At 35.0% G+C, this 26,973-nt stretch overlaps 1 protein-coding gene across 1 annotated transcript in view; it reads right to left on the bottom strand.

The window, feature by feature from the left end:
* The window catches only part of LOC150100600 (uncharacterized), an 87,024-nt gene that overhangs the window by 41,124 nt on the left and 18,927 nt on the right, over window positions 1-26,973 (bottom strand). The window contains exons 2-4 of the mRNA XM_090401726.1: window positions 25,882-25,912; window positions 18,649-18,804; window positions 3,225-3,343 (exon numbers count right to left, since the gene is read on the bottom strand). Of these exons, the coding sequence (XP_090257852.1) occupies window positions 3,225-3,343; window positions 18,649-18,804; window positions 25,882-25,912 (306 nt within the window). The remainder of the gene's footprint in view (window positions 1-3,224; window positions 3,344-18,648; window positions 18,805-25,881; window positions 25,913-26,973) is intronic.

The raw sequence follows: 26,973 nt of genomic DNA, 5'->3' as shown, positions 1-26,973 counted from the left end.
GAAGACTCATAGGAAACAAATTATCACTCTAACAACCATTATTCAAACAATAAATACCTATCATACCTTTCCTCAAACTCATTCATTGACCAAGCATCTCTGGCAACCCATTCCACCCATAGCAAAAATTCTAGTCCTAAATATCCTTGCTAACCACACTCTTATACAATTTCCAGAGTTCTCTTGTTCCCTCCCTTGCTGCTGGGTACTGAATAAACTTCAGTGTTAATAACTTATCTTTTTATCATACCTCCTCTATTTTGCCTATGAGCTAGTTTTTGAAGTCCACCACAGACCTTCACTCTATTCTCGAAGAGGCATCCCACAGACCTGTGACAATCTTTTGTCACTTGCCTGTCTTTTGTCTCCTCTCCACCACTTTTTCATCTCCACAGAATCCAGGTGACAGATCTGCAAGTAATAGTCTAGATGTAGCCTTATTAAAGCCATATAAAGAGAAACAATAGCTTCCCTATCCCTGCTTGTTAGCGTGTTCATTAACAACAAATCTGATGTATTGTTTTGGCTACCTTTCCAATATGCCCCTCTAAACTTCAACTCCCTGTTCACAGTCACCTCCAAGTCTCTGGCCTCATCAGTTTCCTGTACTTCAGTTCCATCAATAAAGTACACAACTTGTGATCTCTTCTTCTCACAGTGCATCAGCTTACACTTGGCCACATTAAACTGACAGTAATTTATTTACCTTTGCCCATACCACCAGGCCATTTAAGTCATCCTACAGGATCTCTACATCACCTTCATTTGCTATTGCTCTTCCCAGTTTGCATCATCAGCAAACAACTGAATATTTCCCATCATTTTCTATATATCATTGATGTACAATTTAAACAACAGAACCCCTAATACCAAGCCCTGTGGTACACCACTAGTCATATGCCTTCTAGACTTGTCCATGAACCACTCTGCCTCCTCCATAAACCATTCTATCTGTACATCAGCCACCCCTCTAATCCAAATCACCAGATTCATATCCATCCCATTTGCTCCAATTTATGCAACAGAGCTGTATGTGGAATCCTGTCAAATGCTTTTGCAAAGTCCAGCATTATCACTGAGTATGACTACTTTTTATAATAAAGTGACAAACGAATTGGATACTTGAAGTAGAAAAAGCCATCAAAGGCTTGAAATGTGGAAAGGCAGCAGGAGTAGATGATATTCGACCAGAAATGCTGAAGTATGGTGGTATAAAAGTCTTACAGTGGCTGCACTGCATAGTTCAGAAAGCCTGGACAGAGGGACGAATTCCCGATGATTGGAGTAGAGCTCTCTTAGTACCCATATATAAAAACGGAAATAAAACTGAATGTGAGAATTACAGAGGTATTTCCCTACTGAGTGTTCCTGGCAAGATATATGCAAGTATACTTGAGAAACGGTTGAGAAGAATTGTGGAAGAAAAGCTTGGTGAAGAACAAGCTGGATTCAGGCCAAATAGAGGCTGTCAGGATCAGATCTTCATTTTACGACAAATAGTCGAGAACGCATGGGAATATAGCAAAGATCTGTATTTGAGTTTTGTCGATCTGGAAAAGGCATATGACAAGGTGCCAAGAGAGAAGCTATTCAATACGCTGCAGTTATATGGTGTTAATGGGGCATTATATCAAGCAATACTTAGTCTTTATTTGAGTTGTAAGTCAGCAGTTAGAATTGAAGGAAGTACAAGAAGATGGTTTAATGTTAAATCTGGTGTGAGACAAGGATGTACATTATCCCCTCTGTTATTCATTATCTATATGGATCACATTATGAAGGAAAGTGGTATTAAACATGATATCAAAATTGGAGATGTTAATGTCAGCTCTTTGCTTTATGCGGATGATGTTATACTTCTAAATAAATCTGCTACAAGTCTGCAAGATTCTCTGACTAAATTGAATAGCTACTGTAATAGATATGGTATGAAGGTCAGCAATAAAAAGACAAAGACAATGAAAATAGGCAGAATCAGTGAAAATGTCAACTGTGTTGTGAATAGAGAACCTGTGGAACAAGTAAAACATTTCAGCTATTTAGGCACGATTTTTACTGAAGATGGTAAATTAAATATAGAAATAGACAACAGAATCAGCAAAGCTGGTATGGTGGGAAGTCAATTGAATAAATTCATATGGAATAAGAGAGAAATTAGTCGGAACACTAAATTAGCTGTATACAAGACAGTGTTCAAACCAGTTTTAACTTATGGATCTGAGAGCCGGGTCAGAAGTAAAACACTTGACCAAAGACTAGAGACCACAGATATGAGAGTCCTGAGAAAGATTAGAGGCATGAACAGATGGCATCAATGGCAATATCATATTAAAAATGAGGATATTAGGAAAGAACTTGACATTGTCAGCATCCAGGAATGCATTAGCAGAGCTAATCTCAGGTGGTATGGTCACTTAAATAGAATGGGAGAGGAAAGATTAGCAAAACAAGTGTTCTCTGCCAGGTTGGCAGGAAAAAGACCCAGAGGAAGACCAAGATATAGTTGGATTGATACGGTACAAAGTGCCTTAGACGATAGAAATATAAGATCTGATAATGTTGGAGTCTTGACAAGTAACAGACTGATTTGGAGGAAAATTGTAGATAGGAAGTTAGTAATGATGTAATTTTTTCATGTAGTACTGTCATATCCTGTACACCCCTTGAGGGTACATGGCAGGAATTTGATGATGATGATGATGGCGAATTGGATAAAGGAAATGACTTCCCTTTATTCAACTCACTTGTCACTTTATTATAAAAAAGTAAGCATTTTACTAAGGCAAGACATACCCTTCACAAAATCATGTTACCCCTTATAAAGTATCATAATCTTATCCACCCAGTCCTAAATTCTGTCTTTTAATTTCTATACCTTAAGCAAAATTCCTGAGATAGTGACTGATAGCCATAATTTGCTACTTCTTTCTTGGAGCTTCCTTTATGCAAAAAGTATCCTTTTTTTTCACTCCACAACACAAGAAGAAAAATCAATCTCCTTAGCAGCAACCTGTTTTATTATTATTATTCTCTTTTAGAACAGCTTAAGAAGTTCCCCTTTTCTTCTCAACTTTCTGCCTATCCACAGTACTAATGTACTATAGGGCAAACAACCCCATATGTATGGGATTACCATAATTATCACGCTACATATTTCTAACAATAATTAATGCTTAAGCTTTAAAAAATTGCTTCAAATACTGAAAATCTACTTTTTAACCTACCTCAGTCTTCTAGCACAAGATATGAGACTTTCTTCAAGAGCTTTTTCACATTTCACATCCAAAGTGAAAGAAGGTATAAAAAATACATTGACACAACTGAAATCCGGAGCTGTTTTCACCTAAGAAAAAATAATAAATATGAAATATCATGTGTGTACACACACATATACACACAGAGATATTCAGCAGCTTCCTGAAAGTCTGTGTATTCCATGAAGGTTTGTTACAATAATGAACTCAAGAAGATAATCAAGATTCTTTTCTTATCTCTTGTCCAGAGCAAGCTTTTACAAACATCCACAAATGTCTCACACTGACAGCATCTGCAGTACAAGCAGCAACAGCGTTTACCAATGGCTACCAGCCAAAGCTACACCTTATAGGGAAGTGTTTCAGGATCTTATTCCCTACCAACAATGTTGAAAAAAGAAGTTCATATGAACAAATTCTAGAAAGTTAAAGTTATAGATATTTGAAATGCAGCATGCATGAGCAGGTATAGATATGCAGAGGCAACCAACACACACACACTAACACTTCAGCAAGCCAAGTTGTGCAGTTTGATATGTTTACATAAAAAGCTATTAAATTATTATTGAAACTGAACATACCATATTCATTTTTCTGTATATAGATTTTGTAACACATCTGCTGCCTTCAAGAATATCAGTGATGATTTTCAAAGAATCAAAAATCACCATATGTTCATCATACTTAAATTCATTAATTCTATATGAAGGCTGATGATTTCACATCATACTGTCCAACATATCTTTTGGACATGTATCTTGGCATGCATCATGGGAAGGGATACTACCCAATCAGTATGACTTTTATTAAGGTGAACAAGTGAAGAAGTATTTATCATAAGCCTAGAGCAGTGTAGGTGTGCACATCAGAAAAAAAAAAAAAAAAGAGAAAGAGGGCCTCAGCTCCTCCATATCATCATGTGGAGTTTTCGCTTTTTCTTCATTCTCATAAAGCTGAATAACCAAAGGACCAGTTAGAAAATCCAAGACAAATGGTACTTAAGTGGTTAGCTTTTTCTAAGGTAAATGCCTTCAGTTGGCCTTCCTAGCTTGGGATTGCACTCTCCAGTCATCCTTGCAGTTGACTATAAGATCAAGAGGGAACAATGTGAGAAACCTCTCATAATAAGAATGGACAGAATCCCATGATGAATATTGAATAACATTGATGGGCTGTATCACCTAGCCATTTCCTAGGATACCTCTTTCTAAATGTAAAAATTGATGGATGGAACAAAGTTTCCCAAATGCAATATTGCAGACCATTTCTATGTCATATTGCTACTTTTCAAAACCATGTTTTTCTTCTACTAACTTTCTACAAATTATATTTAACTCATTAATTGAATCAAAGTTCTTTTTTCATTGCTAACTAGTGGATGATACTGCAAAAAAAAAGAACCTGTTCTGTTGAGCGTAATGGAATGCCCAGCACATTACAGTCTGTTCCAAATATACACAAAGTAGCTGTAAAATGTGCTCTACTGTATATAATCCAAGAAATGTCATAAATTGGATTGCCAATATTAAGGTGCTTCCATTTCATTGCATTTACTGGAAGACAACTGAATGCAATTCTCCAAGCAATGTCCCTCCTTGGAATGTCATTAAACTATTAAACAGAATGTAATTTAGCACCAAGTTGTGGAAGTTCATGACAGAAGTTGAATATTTCTATACAGTAGGTTCTGCTGTTACTGATGAATAGAATATCACAACTAGAATGTATCAGTCTCATGGTTAGAGAATGTAGTAGTATTCAGAAACGAATTCAGTTCTTGGGGCCAACAGAAACCCATTGACTAAGAGGCAGGTAGACATATAAGCATTGATTCTTCTGATGATGGATAGCAGCCTTTTGTCTACGTCAATCTGTTGGAAGATGTGGAACAGAAAGGGATGCTGGACATTGTCAAACACTCTAGTCAGACCCAGCAAGGGTATTACCACTGGATGTTTTTCATATTCACCAGATGGGAGTAGATTGTATAGCAGGAACAGATTAAACTCTCTGGTACTACATACATATGTGCTTTTGATTATATATTTCACTCCCGCTCATAGCCTGTTGTTGATAACGTGAAAAAGGATCTTGAAGTCAGTGTATTAGATGGAGAAACAGGCCTCCAGCTGTTGACTGAGGTATGATTTGCATCAGGTTTTGGAATAAGGATCACTGGATCGCCACAAATTCATTTGGCTTATGATCTACACAGAGAAAGGAATTAAAGAGCATAACCAAAATGGGAAGAATAAATTCCAAGTCTCAAGTTGTATCAATAGACTGAATGGTCCCAAGAATTTCCTTGTCTGGCATTCTTTATAGGCTGTAATAACTTCAGCTGCCATAATGAATTTATCCAACTTGTCTTGAATGTCAACAAAAAAGGTATTAATGTTCAAGGGGTCATAACTTTCCACAACACTACTGTCTTCAAACAAATGGTCACACTGTTTCTGAAAGAAGCCAAGGATATTTTGTGTGGTGGACAATTCTCCATCCATATAGTTGTACATGAGAGTCCTCCTTTCTTTGTGGAATTTGGTGAACTGTGCACTGAAAAATGCAGCTGAAGAGACATCTGCTAAGTGAGCACTATTAATGATCATAAAATCAATTATGAAAAAGGATGCAAATCCAGTTTTATGGAGTATTCCATTTAATAATAAGACAAGTCAACATTTGGAAGTGTAAATATTTTAATGTTATTTGCAAGGTATTAACAGTATGAGCAAATAAAGCAGTCACTGATGAATTCCTTTCTGCCAAAAAATTTTAATATGCATTGCAAATCATAATTGGATACATTTTCTAAAAAAAATTAATAAAATATATTAACTTTAAACTTATTGATCTTGGGATCTTTGTTATTACTGAATTTTTATTTAGGAGGTCTCTGACCAAAGAGTTTGGGAAACCCTGATCTAAACTGGACTAGACTTGGGGTGCTTAAGGGTCAAAGCTGTATAACTGAGAGGAGACCTCCACATAGCCTTTAAAGGAATGCGGAGAACCGACCAGGGCTTCTGACCTAATGTCCAATCCTCACCTTCTCGTGGTGCACCCTGTTGGGTATCTACTTTGATACTGAACGAACGAGGATGGGCTGGCAATTTGGGATTTAGCCGACCAAATTGTATTCTTATTGGTTAAACCAAAATAAAAAATGATGGCACAACATGACAAAATTTCATGCCGGCTGGGGCGTCGCCCGGTTAAACAAGGCCCCCGTTGTTTTCGCCAGGGAACCAGGGCGAACAGCGAAAAGTCAGCTACTGGAACAAATCTGAAAACAAACCCCAACTCAACATCACCAGAGTTAAAGATCGGTACTATCAATGTAAGAAGCCTGAATGGCAAAGAAATGGAGCTAGCTGAGGAATTAGATAAGTACCAGATCGACATAATAGGGGTGACTGAAACAAAAAAGACCAAAACTGGTGAGATCTTTCTGAGCAATAAATACAAAATGTTATATTCAGGCAATGACAATCAAGGAAAAGAAGGAGTAGCCATAGTATTCAACACAAAATACGAGGCTAATCTTCTTGAATGGCAGTCAGTCTCAAGTAGAGTAATGTGGGCAAATATGAGAATGGGGAACTGGACAATGAGACTTATTTGTGCCTATGGTCCCACAGAAGGTTCTACTAAGGTAGAAGTGGAGGAATTTTTTGAGGCTTTAGAAAAAGCAACTGACACAATGAAAAAGGAAAAGTTGGTCCTTGTTGGGGATCTAAATAGTAGAGTAGGAAATGATTGTGAGACATACAAAAATATTTTGGGAAAATTTGGAGAAAAGAGCAAAGCTAATAATAATGGCAAATATCTGTTGGATTTCTGCTCAGGACATGGACTGGTTATTACTAACACCATGTTCCAACATAAAAATGTGCACAAATTCACATGGAGAGAAGAGGCTAGGAATAAGAAAAGTCTCATTGACTATGTTATTGTTGATAGTGATGTTTTCTCCCTGGTGCAGGACACCAGAGTGTACAGAGGATTTGAAATTGGAAGTGATCACTATTTAGTCTTGAGCAGGATAAAATTGAATTTCATATTGAAAAGAATAACATGTAAGAAAGTTTTAAAGCGAATAAAAGTTGAGCAGCTCTCAGATGTGAACTGTAGACTAAAATACAGAAATATTATTGAAAAGAAAATGAAAGAGTTTGAGAACAGGAATCAAACCTTGGAGATTCAGTGGCAAACTCTGAAGGAAACATTGATTGATTCTGCCAGAGAGGCATGTGGTGAGGTTGTGTGCAAGGATAAAAAAATCAGAACTCCCTGGTGGACACAGGAAGTTAAAGAGGCAGTGAAGGAAAAGAAGAAAGCATATCAAAAGTTCCTGGCAAATAAGGCAGCTGTTACACTTACAGAATACAGAGACAAATGTAAGAAAGCTAAACAGTGTGTAAAACTAGCTAAACAAAAGTCATGGGAGGACTTTGCCAAGAATATAGAAAATAAATATCAAGAAGGTGGCAAAATATTCTGGAGGTTGTTGAAGAAGCTTAGGAATGGAGGAAAGAGTGCTGTAAAAGGAATTAGAGATGATAAAGGTGAAATGAAAACAGGAGAAAAAGATATCCTTGAAATATGGAGTAATTACTTTGAAAAACTGCTAAATGAAACAAGCAGTGATGACAGCACAGTGATAAAAAACACTGACCAGGCATGCAGTCAGGAATACATATCCATACTTGAAGTAGAAAAAGCCATCAAAGGCTTGAAATGTGGAAAGGCAGCAGGAGTAGATGATATTCGACCAGAAATGCTGAAGTATGGTGGTATAAGAATCTTACAGTGGCTGCACTGCATAGTTCAGAAAGCCTGGACAGAGGGACGAATTCCCAATGATTGGAGTAGAGCTCTCATAGTACCCATATATAAAAAGGGAAATAAAACTGAATGTGAGAATTACAGAGGTATTTCCCTACTGAGTGTTCCTGGCAAGATCTATGCAAGTATACTTGAGAAACGGTTGAGAAGAATTGTGGAAGAAAAGCTTGGTGAAGAACAAGCTGGATTCAGGCCAAATAGAGGCTGTCAGGATCAGATCTTCACTTTACGACAAATAGTCGAGAAAGCATGGGAATATAACAAAGATCTGTATTTAAGTTTTGTCGATTTGGAAAAGGCATATGACAAGGTGCCAAGAGAGAAGCTATTCAATACGCTGCAGTTATATGGTGTCAATGGGGCATTATATCAAGCAATACTTAGTCTTTATTTGAGTTGTGAGTCAGCAGTTAGAATTGAAGGAAGTACAGGAAGATGGTTTAATGTTAAATCTGGTGTGAGACAAGGATGTACATTATCCCCCCTGTTATTCATTATCTATATGGATCACATTATGAAGGAATGTGGTATTAAACCTGACATCAAAATTGGAGATGTTAATGTCAGCTCTTTGCTTTATGCGGATGATGTTATACTTCTAAATAAATCCGCTACAAGTCTGCAAGATTCTCTGACTAAATTGAATAGCTGTTGTAATAGATATGGTATGAAGGTCAGCAATAAAAAGACAAAGACAATGAAAATAGGCAGAATCATTGAAAATGTCAACTGTGTTGTGAATGGAGAACCTGTGGAACAAGTAAAACATTTCAGCTACTTAGGCACAATTTTTACTGAAGATGGTAAACTAAATATAGAAATAGACAACAGAATCAGCAAAGCTGGTATCGTGGGAAGTCAATTGAATAAATTCATATGGAATAAGAAAGAAATTAGTCGGAACACTAAATTAGCTGTATACAAGACTGTGTTCAAACCAATTTTAACTTATGGATCTGAGAGCTGGGTCAGAAGTAAAACACTTGACCAAAGACTAGAGACCGCAGATATGAGAGTCCTGAGAAAGATTAGAGGCGTGAACAGATGGAATCAATGGCAATATCATATTAAAAATGAGGATATTAGGAAAGAACTTGACATTGTCAGCATCCAGGAATGCGTTAGCAGAGCTAATCTCAGATGGTATGGTCACTTAAATAGAATGGGAGAGGAAAGATTAGCAAAACAAGTGTTCTCTGCCAGGTTGGCAGGAAAACGACCCAGAGGAAGACCAAGATATAGGTGGATTGATACGGTACAAAGTGCCTTAGACGATAGAAATATAAGATCTGATAATGTTGGAGTCTTGACAAGTAACAGACTGATTTGGAGGAAAATTGTAGATAGGAAGTTAGTAATGATGTAATTTTTTCATGTAGTACTGTCATATCCTGTACACCCCTTGAGGGTACATGGCAGGAATTTGATGATGATGATGATGATGATGATGATCTAAACTGTCCTAAACAACCCTTCACATGATTTCTTCAGTCGAAAGGGTAGCATCAGCTCATTTGTAAGTGCTCTAACATTCTATGTCAGCAAACGTAAATATATAATCTCTACTTTTGAAGTTTTTTGACTCAAAATTTCCTTCATCATTTGTCATCTCAAATACCTATATGGTTTATAAAAATCATAAAATTTGTAAAATTTGCATGTAAAAAGATGAACAGAACTTTAGTACTTACAGTTATAACTATGTTACAAATAAGATTGAAATTATAACAATTTCAGTTTTATGTCTTAAGTATTATGTCATTTATATCAAAAGATGAAACTTATGTCACATTTTAAAGACTAAGATATGTAAATAAGATAAAGTGCAAACAGACGTATTTTGGGATCCCACAACAGTATAGAGGCTATTTCAGTAATCATCCTCAGATAACAAAAGGTGAAAGTTTTTGTGAAGCAACTGTACTTCTCTTGCATAGAGTATTGGAAGGTCTTTTGATTGGTTGAAAAATTATGTGATTTTACTTTATTTAGCTGCCAAATTGACAAGATTATATAGGGTATATATAAAAATTTATTGTGTTATGCTAGGATTTATTTTTAAAGGACAGTGTTTCCATAGATTTTTTTTCCCCCCAGATATCTAGTGTTTTCAATTTCAAAAGTGAAGTTTGCTGCCATTGTTTTTGTTTTGCATGCATTGCATGCAATGCTATTTCCACAGTTTTTTTTTTTTTTTTCGGTAATCAGGAATGAGGATGATGCAACAAAACCATCTACTACTACAGTTAGTTACATGGATTATTATATGACTAATTATTTACTGCATCATATACACAATTATCTATAATGCTCAGTTAACCTTTAAATAAATTATAAGTATTTAAAATGACAAAAAACACAGGGGACCAAAAATTCAATCCCTATCCACCATCAAATAATTACCCATATTAATGTTCACTTGATATAAATCTACAGTTCATGTATACTATCTACTATTGTTCCATTAATATTGATAAATATCTAAACTACTTTCAATTCACCACCATTCTACTAATGGTCACCAATAAGCCAGTTCCTGCAAAGGGTGGGTGGGTTTGAAATACAGCTTCATATAATACTATTAATGAAAAACCTTCATTTACTAGAACAGCAATTAAAATGGTGCAAATATTGCAAAATATTTGCATCATAATAAACAATATTGCAAAATCAACAATCATTACCTGTTTTGCAATGATACCAAATTACACAAATGAGTCACAAACTTGCATGTTAATCCTACTCTACACTCCCTTTCTTTAAACTACCACTGTGTTACACAGAGTGGGTCATCATGTAACTTTACATCACTCATCTAGTCACAAAATCATTAGGAGAAAAAGAATTTCACTGCTCTTTCTAGATTTCAGAGTCATTAAAGTACATGCTACAATAAAAGAGATTATAACACTTCTCCAAACTCCTTCAGAAAGAACCTTAATGAAACTTATGTCACAAGAGGTAGGAGAGAGAAATTCATTAATGTAGAAATGTATTAGTGAATATCTATTAAATATAACTTCCTATTAAACATAAGCTATTAATATAATAAGCTTCTATTAAATATAAGCTATTAATACTGTAAATAAAAAAAAAGCAACTCTTCTATGGTGGATTCAAACACTAATGTAATGTTTATGGGAAAAGCAGGAGTATGGCTTTTTCATACCACAGCTTCTACCGTTTCACACTACTGTTATAATTACGGACTTCTGGGGGAAAAAAAAGTAATAGAAATTTCATGTTCCTATGATCAGGTGAATGAGTTTGTAAAATTCCATGAATAACACACTAGTGCACATAGTTTGCCTCATTAATAATTTGAGAACATATTGATATAGCTCACTGCAAATGAATGTGTACCAATTCAGTATGGAGAGACAGAAGGGGATGAACCTCTAGTAGGCAACTGACATCTTATATTACTAATCTTAACTAATATTATTGTATACATATTGTGTGCAGTATAGTCGATTCTTAACCTACTGTGGGGGGGGATAAAAAAAAACACCTAGATAAAGTTCCTGTAATTAAGTAGAATTGATTCAATAAGTCCTTCTGGTCTTATTGAACCAGTCTGGCATGATGGAAGTTACTATATAGCTATGAAAGCTATAATGATATTTGAATTTCTTCCATAGTGCTATGATACCAGAAGGACTTATTGAATCAATTTGCTTAGAGTGCTTGTGATATCAAATCAGATAAATTCAGCACCTAGAAATACTTTGATTTATTTTTTCTGTACCATAGTCCCCCCCCCCCCCTTATTCACAGATTTGCTATCTGCAGCCAACCCCAGTCCGAAAATATTAAATGGAAAATTCTAGAAATAAATGATTTATTATTACATCAGCAAAGTGGATATTAGATCCAACTTTATTTCAAAACCAAATATTTGTAGAAACTATGACAGTTTCGTGAGTTGACCTGAGAGCTTACAAGAATACAATCCTCGGCATCCCCGAGTTGCCTTAGCTTGCACTACTCAACTTAAGTAGTGCAACTAAGGCAACTCAGGGATGCGACGATTGCATTCTCGTAAGCTCTCAGGTCAACTTACAAAACTGTCATAGTTTCTACAAATATTCGACTTTGAATTAATGTTGGATCTAATATCCACTTTGTCTATGTAATTTTATCACCGAAATGAAGCCATATGGCTCTTTCTTTTAGTAATAGACAATTCATAAGTTTTAAATTGTGCACCATTCTGAGTAGTTCTCAGTTATCAGATCAACTATCGCAGTATCGCAGTGTTTGTGATAATTACTTAATAATGACCCCAAAGCACAAGAGTAGTGATGCTGGCAATTTAGATATCCCAAAGAGAAGTCGTAAAATGATTCCTTTTAAGTGAAAAAGTGAAAGTTCTCGACTTCATAAAATAAAAATAAAAAAATAATAAAAAAAAGTATGTGTGGTTGATTCTATTCACATTCAAATAACTTTTATTACAGTGTGTTGTTATAATTGTTCTATTTTATTATTAGCTACTGTTGTTAATCTGTTAGTGCCTAATTTATAAATTAAACTTTATCATAGGTAAGTATGTATAGGAAAAAACATAGTATATGGGTTCGGTATTATCCGTGGGGTGTCTTGGAATGTATCCCCTGTGGATAAGGGGGACTACTGTATTATATATACCAACATCGCACTTGATCAAGACCACCTACATACAGTCTGCCATAATGTAAAAATGTATGCAGCACCATACACTAGTTCAATATAGTTGGGTATGTTACTGCAAACTGTACTTAATTTCTAACATATGAAAAGGTAACAATATCACAAAAAGAAGCATGATCTTTGGATGATGCAACTTTGCCAAGAGCATCATGTGGCTATAGGAACTATCGATCACCTATTTTTAACATTTTATACATTTTTTTATACACCTGAACCACTATAAGCTACAACCTACAATGTATATAGAGGAGTGCTAAACATGCAAATCATGTCAAACCAAAAAACTGTAAAGCATGGTTTTGTGGATGCTTACAATGGTAACAGCCATACATGAACCTCTCATGTATGGCTGTTACCATCCAAACTGAGAGTTAGTATCATGGAATAGGGTATATTTTGCTGGTTAGAATTAAGGCCCCACTGTGTACTGACCAACATATGATTGGTGAGGTCTACTGACAACTCATGGCAGACCAATATGGACAATAATGCATTATGTCACCAAGCTAGATTGTTAAGAACTGATCTGAGAAATACAGAGAAGATATTATCCATCTTGGATATCAAGTGAAATTTACTAGATCATGTCACCTTTGAAGCATTCTATGAGATGTAAAGACTACATATTCCTCTATTTAGAGACTGTGGAATGCTTGCAAACACCATGGCTACTAGGCGTCCATGATCAGTGCAGTAGCTAAGTCCTTTATCCCTGAAAAAAAAATTTTCTCACACAATATTAGGTAGATGATTATAATTCAATGTTATATCAGTGTATAATGTCTTCATTTAGACATTACACACTACACAGTAAACTAAAACATTTCATTAGTTTAAATAAGTCCATTCTGCAGTTTGATAAGTAATTAATAAATTTAGTTTAATCCTTTATCCAAGTGTAAGCAAACAAAGTTTGCGCCTGAAAATATCTTCAGGACTGGGGGGGGGGGTAAGTTGGTGCAACACCAGGCAACTCTGAGAAAAGGTGGACCAAGCTCTCATCACTCCTTGTCTCAGTATCTCCCATAATGTCTCCCATAATGCAAAGCACATCTCCTTGCAGACATGTATACTGCTATGCATTAAGAGAAGGGCCACTATCCAGACCGGTTTCAACCTTTATTGAGGTCTCGTCAATGGGAGGCAGACCCAAATGTGGAGATACTAAGGCAGAAGCAATAGGAGAGGTCATATTTACCTATATAGGAGTTGCCAACAAGTGTACCACCTTATTATTGAATTACTCTGGATTTAGAGAAAGATGTTGGAAGTTTATTTTTCACTTGGTTAGACTATAATAAATTTAGTTTAATCCTTTATCCAAGTGTAAGCAAACAAAGTTTGCACCTGAAAATATCTTCAGAACTGGGGTAAGTAATTAACTTTCTTGGCTGTTGGCTTATCTGTTCTCATTATTTTTATTGGTTATAAACTTGGCTTTTATTTTTAAGATGTGTTTTACAGTTTTTTTTTTTTTTTAATTTAGCATTTGTAAATACTGTATGGAACAACCTTTAGCATACAAACTTCTGTAGTAATATTTAGGGGATCGTAGTCTCTCATATAGCATGCAGAATTTCAGTAGAAGATGACACTCAAATTACCACTATTTGAAAAATGCTAGCAATTAAAGAGATAAAAGTTTCTTTAATTAGTAATTTACTTACTTTTTATAATAACGTGGCAAATGAGTTGGACAAAGAAAAGGCTATTCAGTGCTAATGCTGGACTGTGCAGAGGCATTTGACAGGATCCCACATAGAATTTTTGCACAAACTGGAACAAATGGAGATAGATATGGTGATTTGGATTAGAGGGTGGCTGATGGACAGATGGAGTTGTTTATGGAGGAGTTGAGCTAGGAGAAGGCAGATGACTAGTGGTGTACTACAGACCTCAGTTCTTGGTCTCTGTTGTTTAATTTGTACATCACATATTCACATCATCAAATATTTACATGACAGAAGCATATAAGTTATAAAAAGGGTTTTACTGGATTAACTCTGAAGACTTTTTTCAGTATCCAGCAGGAAGGGAGAGAACAAGGGGTCACCACCCCTGGAAAGTATATAAGAGTGTGGCTAGCAAGGATTTTATCCATTACCAATGTTAGGACTAGGTTTCTTATTTGGATGGATGGAATCAATGAATGAGTTCAAGGAAAGGTATGATAGGTACTGTGTGAATAATGGTTAGTGTCTGAATAATGGATCTCTCACAATGAGTCTTCAAACTCCACAGAAATACCTGTGTAATAATATCATTTCTGTAGGAAACATACCTTGCAAAAGGTGTGATTATTACATAGATATATCATATTTAGATACCTTTGTGTAATTTATGAGTGGTAATTTCACATTACCATTAGTAAATGAGTGAAGCACATAAGCAAATGGAGATGGATATGAATCTGGTGATTTGGATTAGAGGGTGGCTGATGGACAGGCACAGTGGTTTATGAAGGAGCTGAGTCCAGGAGAAGGCAGGTAACTAGTGGTGTACCACAGGGATCAGTGCTTGGTCATCTGTTGTTTAATTTGTACATCAATGATACTGGAAATATTCAGTTGTTTGCTGATGATGCAAAACTGGGAAAAGCGATAGTTACTGAAAGTGATGCAGAGATCCTGCAGGATGACTTAAACAAACTAAAAGTATGAGTCAAGGTAAATGGCTGCCATACCCATTCAGTCATGTTGGATAAACTGAGGCAGATGTGATGTTATGAATACCTTTTACATGGTTCACTAATATAATTTATTTTACTTCTGGAAAGAATAATATAGCTTATAATTTATATATAATGTACAATTTAACATTTTATCATCATTATCATTATCAAATTCTAAAATGTATTCTCAGGCAATATACAAAAATACTATGATAGCTATGGTTATATTATTACTAGCTTCCTTGACAATTTCTTTCCAAATTAATCTATATATGACAGATCTTAAAATGCTATTTTTCTAATCTTTGTGTGCAAAATTCTGTTTAAGCAACCATATTGCCATTAGGAAAGTTGCTTTTAAATATTTTTGTAGAATTTTTATTTTCTTAGTCATCAAGTAATATTCTTGTTCTAATCCTGTATTACCCAAGCATAAGCAAACAAAGTTTTTGCACAAAGTATTTTCATATGCTCCTTTTATATAGAGGCTGCTGACATCACATCAATTAACCTATAATAGCTCATAATGCAAAGCACAATCTCTCTTATATGTGTAGTGTATATGCCTATGCATTATGGGAAGGGTCACTATTCAGACAGGTTTCAACCTTTATTTAGATCTTCACAGTGGGAATTAGACACAGCAAAATATTGAGATTAAATCATTTACAGATATGTTAGAGGGAAGTTTATAATGAAACTTCCCTCTAACATATCTTTTTTTTTTTTTTAGCTAGGAAAATTTTAGCTAGGAATATAAATGAAATTAAAAAAAAAAAATCTTGAGAAGATGGTGTCACGAATGGCAATGAATGAAGTGAAACTATTAGAAAATTAAACTACACCATATTAATAAGAAAATATTGAAAGTTTATTTTTCACTTGGTCAGATAAAGGATTAAACTAAATTTATTATAATCTGACCAAGTGAAAAATAAACTTTCAACATCTTTCTCTAAATCCAAGAGTAATTTAATAAAAAGATGGCACACTGTTTGGCAGCTCCTATAGGAAGAGATGACCTTGCTAATGCTTCTGCCTGGTATCTCCACTTGGGCCTGGCTCCCACTGAAGAGACCTCAATAAAGGTCGAAACTAGTCTGGGTAGTGGCCCTTCCTTTAATGCATAACATTATACATATCCACAATGAGATGTGTTTTGCATTATGGGAGATCCTGAGATAGGAGTGTTGGTAGCTTGCTCCACCTTTGCAAGGAGTTGCCCAGTGTTGTACCACTTTACCCCAGTCCTGAAGATACTTTCAGGTGCAAACTTTGTTTGCACACACTTGGATAAAGGATTAAAAAAATTTTTTTTTTTATAATAAGAAAATATATTTGTCCTGAAACTTGATAAGTATCTAAGGGCTGAGAGGATATATCCACTCTTATTGCACATTGTAACAGAAGAGGCAGCTGCACTATTAGCTTTGTTAATGAGGGATTTATCAAGTTCAGTTGATGACATATAAGTAAATGTTACCCCAATATATTAAGATCAAAATGAAATGTCATTGAAGTTTTTCCACTTGTTTATACTATAAATTAAAGATACCAAGAAATTATATACTTGGTTTAATCCTTTATCCAAGTGTAAGCAAACAAAGTTTGAGCCTGAAGTATTTTCTGGACTAGGGCAACTCATATATAGAAGCTAATGACTTCACATCACTTGCCTTAGTATCCCATAAGAATAGCTATTGATATGTTAAGGAAGTGAAGAGTTTCCCAATTAATAAACTGCATAATTTACTACTCTTCTGAGGAGAGGTCAAGATTTCACAGGTTACAAACCTCAGAAATAAAAGCACATTTGACTGAAGTCTATAAAGATTTTCAATGCTTGATTGAAAGGGGGGGGGGTGAAAACGGAATTACTAGAATATTTCTTCTCTAATTATGTGTTACAGGAATGCTATTACTTAGAGTTAGAGAAAGTTAAATAATATTTTAGGAAAAGCTCTAGCTGTTTAAAGTCCAAAATATACTGCAAGACCAGACACTTGTAACAAATTTGAAGAGATCCCAGTATGTGTATACTCCAGATAATGACTTAACACGAAGGTCAAAATGTTGGGAAATTAAAGCTAGTAATCCTAACATGGTTATAGTCTCCATAATTTACTGAAATGAATTCATACTATGGTTTTTTTTTGGTTAATGGATAGTAGGTATTGATCAAGAACATTTTATTTTTGATTTCAATTTGTTTCATATTTAAACTTTTCTAGCATCTGTTTATAAGTTTCATTTACTGTTATCTGACTTGAGTGGACTATTATGTTATTCTACTATGTATTAACCCTCTGTGTAGTAATACCATATATATATATATATATATATATATATATATACAGGGTGGTTCAAAATTCCATGTACAAACTTTGAGGAGAGGTAGAGAACATCAAAATCAACCATATTCACATAGGAAAGCATGACTAGAAACACCACCAAAAGGTACTAACAGGGACACAAAGACACAGAAATAACACAAGGCAGTAAGTAGTGTAAAAAACTTTATTAGGCGTAACTGAACAGTTCAATAGTAGTTGGTGCATGTCTGCCATCTCAGCGTTCGTAAAATGAAGCATGTTCTTCATACGATGTCGAAAGCTTGAACGAGGAAGCCCCAGTTGCTCACCTGGAGTGCTGGCGAACAGTGCCACCTATCACTTTCGGGCGGCATTTCCGGTCATGCTTTCCTATGTGAATATGGTTGATTTTGATGTTCTCTACCTCTCCTCAAAGTTTGTACATGGAATTTTGAACCACCCTTTATATATGTGTATGTATAAATACACACACACACACACATCACATGCTTCTATTCCAAAATCAGTATCGACATACACATACATTCAAATTTTAACTATAGTAAAGCTTTAAATTTATGCAGTTTTTGAATTTCTGTAATCTCTTAACAACCTTCCCAATTTTTTTACTATGTATTTATAAGCCACAGAAGGTGAGATATATATTTTTAGCTCACCTGTTCGAAGAGTTAACATAGTGAAATATAATGAAACTATTAAATAGAATAAATGTTAAACTGAGCAGTTCAAAAGCAATCCATGATAAATTACCTATGGTATTAGAAATATTTGTGATCAAAAAATAATACATTATAATTAAATACAGTAATTAATGTACAAAAAGAAAGTTTTTTGCCAAAATAATATTTACATAGGAAATGTCTAATCCATAATCTTTCAGTTCCTCTCCTATTTCTCCAGTGGACATAACATCGGTAATTGCTTCCATAAATAATGCATTTAAAACATATACTCTTTTTGAGTCTACTATAGGTTTTTTCTTATAAGATGGTATCAAAGAACTGTCCTAAAGGAAAAAATCACAAAATATACTTATATGTCATAAAGTGTTATTAAATAAATAAATAAATACATACAGACCCTGATTCGTGTAAATTCAACTTATGTAAATTTGGACTTACACAAATTATCCTGAAAAAGGTATGGAAAAAATTTCAATTTCTAAAGATTTAACTTGATGTGATTATTCACATGCCACCTAACAGCACTCTTCTTCAAACTCATATATAGAAATGAGTTTGAAGAAGAGTGCTGTTTGAATGATGCACATCAAAAGTAATGTGCATCATTACTTTTGATGCACATTACTCAAAGGCTTACAGAATGTCAGGATCTGTCTGTACATCAAAGAAGAATAGTTAATTTACTGTAATAACATTTCTGTTACTCAGAAGGGATGTGAGAGAGAGAGAGAGAGATGCATCAGTTTAAGTAAATAATCCATAGTGAGGTTTTCTAAATTTTCATATAAATTTATTTTTTATATATAAAGCATTTGATATGGTAATCATGAAATTCGAACAAGAATATTGTAAAAGTAGAGAACTAATGACTTATGTATGTAATGCTGAAGACAAGCAGCCCAATTTTAGAATGCAATATACTAAATATAATGCACTATATGAATCCTCAAGACATATACCAGATACCATAATAAGAGTAAATTCTAATAGTTTAACTCTGATACTGTTGAAAAAACGTCTTCTACGTGATTTAGTAATATCTACCATCACGCATAATTATAACAGACAAAAAATTATATTCTTGTATGAATCCTTTACTCAAACATGAAGTTTGTATGTGAAGGAGCTTCACAACTATGCTAACTGTTTTATATAGAGACTGTTGACTTCACATTCACTGTCCTAGTATTTCATAATGCATAGCACACTTCCTTCCTTTTAGATGTGTATAATGCTATGCATTATGGGAAGGGTCTAGCAGGTTCTTCCTGGATTTAGCTCCTCCTGATGAAACCTCAATGAAGGTCAAAACCAATCTGAATGGTAACCCTTCTGACAGTGCACAGCTATATACACATTTAAAAAGAAGTGCACATGTGCGATATGAGATATTAAAGCAACTGATGTGTAGTCAACAGGTTTTGTATACAAATAGGCTAGCCATGAATATACTTTACATGCATTCTTTGTATGCTTATGCTTGGGTGAAGGATACAGGCTATTCAATAAAGGTCAAAACCAGTCTTCACTGCTTTTGAACTTTATGGGATATAAAAGCAACTGATGTCAAGTCAACAGGCTTTCTCTCTTTCTCTATCTATATATGCACACACACACACACACACACATGTATTTTTTTTTTTCAATTTTAATATCTAACCAAGGAACAAAAGATTGCTAGAACTATAGTGAATGATGTGCTGGCAAATTTTTTTATAACTCATCATCATCATCAAATTCCTGCCATGTACCCTCAAGGGGTATACAGGATATGATAGTACTACATGAAAAATTTACATCATTAATAACTTCCTATCTACAATTTTCCTACAAATCAGTCTGTTACTTGTCAAGATTCCAATTATCAGATCTTATAATTCTATCGTCTAAGGCACTTTGTACAGTATCAATCCACCTATATCTTGGTCTTCCTCTGGGTCGTTTTGCTGCCAACCTGCCAGAGAACGCTTGTTTTGCTAATCTTTCCTTGCCCATTCTATTTAGGTGACCATACCACCTGAGATTAGCTCTGCTACAACACATTCCTGGATGCTGACAATGTCAAGTTCTTTCCTAATATCATCGTTTTTAATATGATATTGCCATTGATGCCATCTGTTCACACCTCTGATCTTAATCAGGACTCTGATATCTGCAGTCTAGTCTTTGGTCAAGTGTTTTACTTCTGACCCAGCTCTCAGATCCATAAGTTAAAACTGGTTTGAACACTGTCTTGTATACAGGTAATTTAGTGTTCTGACTAATTTCTCTCTTATTCCATATAAATTTATTCAGTTGACTTCCTACCAGCCTTGTTGATTCTGTTGTCTATTTCCATATTTAATTTACCATCTTCATAAAAATTATGCCTAAGTAGCTGAAATGTTTTATTTGTTCCATAGGTTCACCATTCACAACGCAGTTGATATTTTCAACGTTTCTGCCTATTTTCATTGTCTTTGTCTTTTTATTGCTGACCTTCATACCATATCTATTACAACAGTTATTCAATTTAGTCAGGGAATCTTGCAGACTTGTAGTGGATTTATTTAGAAGTATAACATCGTCCGCATAAAGCAAAGAGCTGACATTAACATCTCCAATTTTGATATCATGTTTAACACCACTTTCCTTCATAATGTGATCCATATAGATAATGAATAACAGAGGGGATAATGTACATTCTTGTCTCACACCAGATTTAACATTAAACCATCTTCCTGTACTTCCTTCAATTCTAACTGCTGACTTACAACTCAAATAATAATAATGCCGGTCTGGCTGGCCGAGTGGTTAACGTGTCCACTCTCCAGCTAAAAGGCTCGGGGTTCGAATCCCACTGTGGGCATTGATGTTTGTGATTGTGTGAAAATACTAGAGGTGGTAGTCTGCAGTAGATTGCGTTGGTGTAGGTGATGGAGGTAGTTGCGGTTGGTGGAGATGGAGAGTACCCTCCCTCGATGAGTCATTGAACTCCCTGGAGATGTTATATAATAATAATAATAAAGACTAAGTATTGCTTGATATAATGCCCCATTGACACCATATAACTGTAGCGTATTGAATAGCTTCTCTCTTGGCGGCACCTTGGCATATGCCTTTTCCAGATCGACAAAACTTAAATATAGATCTTTGATATATTCCCATGCTTTCTCAACTATTTGTCGTAAAGTGAAGATCTGATCCTGACAGCCTCTATTTGGCCTGAATCCAGCTTGTTCTTCACCAAGCTTTTCCTCCACAATTCTTCTTAACCGTTTCTCAAGTATACTTGAATATATCTTACCAGGAACACTCAGTAATGAAATGACCCTGTAATTCTCACATTCAGTTTTATTTCCCTTTTTATATATTGGTACTATGAGAGCTCTACTCCAATCATCGAGAATTCGTCCCTCTGTCCAGGCTTTCTGAACTATGCGGTGCAGCCACTGTAAGACTCTTATACACCATACTTCAGCATTTCTGCTTGAATATCATCTACTACTGCTGCCTTTCCACATTTCAAGCCTTTGATGGCTTTTCTACTTCTAGTATGGATATGTATTCTAGACTGCTTGTTGAGTGTTTTTTTAACACTGTACTATCGCTGCTTGTTTCATTTAGCAATTTTTTTAAGTAGTTACTCCATACTTCAAGGATATCTTTTTCTCCCATTTTCATGTCCTTTATCATCTCTAACTCCTTTTACAGCACTCTTTCCTCCATTTCTAAGCTTCTTCAACAACGTCTAGAATATCTTACCACCTTCTTGATATTTATTTTCTATGTTCTTGCCAAAGTCCTCCCATGACTTTTGTTTAGCTAGTTTTACACACTGTTTAGCTTTCTTACATTTGTCTCTGTATTCTAAAAGCACAAGCTGACTTATTTGCCACGAACTTGTGATATGCTTTCTTCATTTCCTTCACTGCCTCTTTAACTTCCTGTGTCCACCATGGAGTTCTGATTTTTCTATCCTTGCAGATAGAAAAGATTTTTCTATCCTTGCAGACAACCTCACCACATGCCTTTCTGGCTGAATCAATCAGTGTTTTCTTCAAGGCTTGCCACTGAATCTCCAAGGTTTGGTTGCTGTTCTCAAACTCCTTCATTTTTTCTTCAATAATCTTTGTGTATTTTAGTCTACAGTTCACAATCCGAGAGCTGCTCAACTTTTATTTACTTTAAAACTTTCTTACATGTTATTCTTTTCAATATGAAATTCAATTTTATCCTGCTCAAGACTAAATAGTGATCACTTCCAATTTCAAATCCTCTGTACACTCTGGTGTCCTGCACTAGGGAGAAGACATCACTATCAACAACAACATAGTCAATTTCTTATTCCTGCCTCTTCTCTCCATGTGAATTTGTGCACATTTTTATGTTGGAACCTGGTGTTAGTAATAACCAGTCCATGTCCTGAGCAGAAATCTAACAGGTATTTGCCATAGCTTTGCTCTTTTCTCGAAATTTTCCCAAAATATTTTTGTATGTCTCACAATCATTTCCTACTCTGCTATTTAGATCCCCAACAAGGACCAACTTTTCCTTTTTCATTGTGTCAGTTGCTTTGTCTAAAGCATCAAAAAATTCTCCACTTCTACCTTAGTAGAACCTTCTGTGGGACCATAGGCACAAATAAGTCTCATTGTCCAGTTCCCCATTCTCATATATGCCCACATTACTCTACTTGAGACTGACTGCCATTCAAGAAGATTAGCCTCGTATTTTGTGTTGAATACTATGGCTACTCCTTCTTTTCCTTGTCATTGCCTGAATATAACATTTTGTATTTATTGCTCAGAAAGATCTCACCAGTTTTTGTCTTTTTTGTTTATGTCGATCTGGTACTTATCTAATTCCTCAGCTAGCTCCATTTCTTTGCCATTCAGGCTTCTTATGTTGATAGTACCGATCTTTAACTGTGGTGATGTTGAGTTGGGGTGTGTTTTCAGATTTGTTCCAGTAGCTGACTTTTTTCTATTCGTCCCAGTTCCCTGGCGAAAACAATGGGGGCCTTGTTTAACCGGATGACGCCCAGCCGACCAAATTGTATTCTTATTGGTTAAACCAAAATAAAAAATGATGGTACAACATGACAAAAGTACTGATTAACATTTCTATTTATATTTTTGTATCAATTTTCATATTTGCATTTATATTTTTATATATACATATATTAACACTATATAGTATAATTCGCATAATATCAGTATTTATGTTAGATCACAAGGACTGGAAGTTGATTTTATTAGCAAATTTAATTAATTTTATGTAATACTTTTTGATAAGTCTCTGTTTTGACACTGGCCACTTGTCTCCAGAAGTGATGACATGATGTATTAGGGGCATCCGGATGGAGTCCAATAGCTGTCAGTCGTAAAGTCCACGCCTTCAACAGTCTGTTGAAGGTGTGTACTGCAGATGCATGATGGTGATTCCAGGATATGGAATCTGTGTAGATAGTATCTTAGTTTTCTGTGTCCAGTTAGTAGTGTGGTTAAACCTGGAGAAATGCCATGTTTTTTTACCCGGAGTCTGCTTCTGATGCTATGAAAGAATTCTTTTGTTTTTTTTTTAATCCATTTTTTGATGTTTTCCATTCTGATTCCCACATGTCTAGACTTTTCTCTTCTGCAAGCGTTTTTATAGCAGATTTCGAGAATTTCTGGTAACTTGTTTCTAGCTGCTTCTTTAGCCAACTGATCCACTCTCTCATTCCCTGCTATTCCAGTATGCACTTTCACCAAGCAGAACTTGATTTTCCATCCCACTATATGAGATTTCGAACCAGATTTCTTGTCTGTTCTATTAATACAATATGGGTGTTCTGGTTTTTTATGCCATCTATAGTGCTTCTACTATCACTGTAAATTATTGCTGTCTTTTGCTGAGAGGTGTTGAGTTCTAATTCCTGGAGATCTGTAAGTGACTAAACTATAACAAGTTGTTCTGGTTGGTTGGTTGTTGGAACAGAGAGGATGCAGTCTAGAGCAGCGTTCTTGTATAATGGACTGTCTGTTGTATGCAGTGAAAGAATCTGTCGGGAAGCAAAACTGATGTTCCTTTCGGTTTTGCTTCCCGACAGTGTGTATTTGGAATTCGTCACTTTCAGAGCTTTCCTTCTCCTTAATATTTTTTTTTCTTTGCTGGGTGAGGCCACTTACTGTAGTGAAGCAGACGTTCATAGTAATTTGGATCGATGTTGTAACTTTCAATATATCTTCCAGAAGTGACTTCATATATAAGAGATAATTCTTATATTTTCAGACAAATCAGTGTTAGAGCTGCAATAAGACAAGCCACCTCGAAAGATCTTGTCCTGTACCCTTTAATTATGCGTATATAGCTATAAGGCATTAAACTCTGTTTAGTTTTTGTCAGTTTGTCTTTGATTTTAGTGTATGTTTCCAGGCATGTGCAGCATAAGATATCAGTGGTAGTATAGCACCGGTATATATCGTTTTCAGCGCTCGTTGGCCTAATCCCCACTTAATCCTTGCCGACTTGCTAGGAGATTTACTATTTGTAAGCTTTTCTCAGCAACACATGAGATGTGCTTATTGAAGGTGAATTTTTTCGGCTATTGTTACTCCTAGGTATTTTAGCTCACTGGCTAGCTCGAGAACTTCTGCATTTAGGAAGACTGTTACAGATTGTTTTGATTTTTTTCGTGAGATGTGGAGCACTTTAGACTTGGTGCTATTGAAGGTCACTTTCTTCTCGCATGCCCACTCTGCAATTTTAAAGAATTCTTTGTTGGCCGTTACTTCTAACTGTAAGCCATCGCATCCCTGAATCATTATCATCACATCATCGGCAAAGGCTATGACTTTTGTTTCAGTAGTGACAGGAAGTCTTAAAAGCAAGTTGTACTGGATGTTCCAGAAAAACACGTGCGCGCGTGCGCGTGTGTGTTTCTCCCTAAGGGAAAAAATCGTGTTTTTTCCTTAGGGAAATGGTATTTGGATTTGATCACATATTGAGCAAATTTTTCTACAAAAAATGGAATTTGATCTATCAAGTGCATAGAAACGTAGAACTTTTTTTACAAAAAAAGTTATTAATCTAAACATCTTGTTATAACAACATTCACCAACCACAAAAATGTAAATGAAAAATAAATAAATAAAATACTGCAATTAATTTGTTAAAAACAGTCTTGTTCACAGTCACAAATGAACTGGCTGCCAGCTCTGTGTGTGCACTAAATTATTAAATTCAAGTATCAAAAGAATATAATCATAAGAAGAGTTTCATGTCATTTATAATCTAATAATCTAAGATCAAAGAAAATGTAAGGCTTCTGGAGAGGTCATAGAAAAAAAAAAAGAACAAGAAAAAAAAAAAACTTCAACATACATAACGTGCCTTATTCAAAAGTACAAATAAAAACATATCAATGAAATACATACTGTGGGCCTGGGAGTGCTGAACCATATATTGCTACAAAACAGAAAAATTAACATTAGTATACTGCACACGTACAAATAAATCATCTGATATACTTTTAGACAGTAAAAAATGCAGAATTATATCCTGCAATAGATAAAATAAAATTAAAATGTCAATAATAACTATGCTAATACATTTAACATTAAATGAAAGTAACTTCACACCCATATCATTATTTGATAGTAATAGCATAAATTATGTTACAATTTTAGTTTACTGGTTATGATAGTTTTTCTGTGTTATGTGCAACAGAAATTATTTTTATTTGGGAATTTTTTTCTTTTTTTCACAAATTTGGCACTTGATTTGGTTTTTAATTATTTAGTTTTTAAGAGTTATTGAAAATACAATTAATTTAATTTTTAATTCATTAGTACATGCAAATTTTAGTGTTCAAAATTAGTATTACTGTTAACAAACAATCCCTATGATATAGATTCATCACAGGAAGTCTCTCAGCCAGCAACATACCTTCCATATTGAATGTTAATTCACACTTCTGACATTTGCAACATACTCCACTCACCCAGCACTTTCCATGTAAAAAATCTATTCCTCACACTACTCTTCGTCACACCATTATGTGATTTCTGCAGTGGCCTCTCATTCTCTCCATATCTATTCTATGCATAATCCTCTCCTTATCGATCCTGCAAAATTCCTCAAAACCCATAGGGTTTACTTTAGCAAAGCTTATAGAGCCTTAATATTATATCTGTTGATGGCATGTGTTTGTCTGGCGAGTGCTTGTTTTGCAGAGTGAAAAATCCAGATAGGTGAGATGAATGAATACAGAATGAGTGCAAGATTCCAGACCAATAAAATGTTAATGACAGAAAGCAATGGAAAACATGCAAAACAAAAAATTATCATTGCTGAATGACCAACAAAAAAAAATCCCTCATTACTGTCATCATAAAGGAAATATGTTTGTGTCTGGAAATATCCATCAGAATTTAAAAAACTTTCCTGCAAATCTTGCTTCACAAAAACTCAGTGCCAAATATTAACTCTCATAATAGCTCATTTACTTTTGCAACTTAATGTAACTC

The sequence above is a fragment of the Typopeltis vanoorti genome, chromosome 12 (assembly GCF_054136105.1).
Source record: "Typopeltis vanoorti isolate ZY-2024b chromosome 12, IOZ_Tvanoo_1.0, whole genome shotgun sequence".
NCBI classification, from domain to species: domain Eukaryota; kingdom Metazoa; phylum Arthropoda; class Arachnida; order Uropygi; family Thelyphonidae; genus Typopeltis; species Typopeltis vanoorti.
Note: the sequence above shows the minus strand (reverse complement) of the source record. Positions and strands in the feature narration are given on the sequence as shown.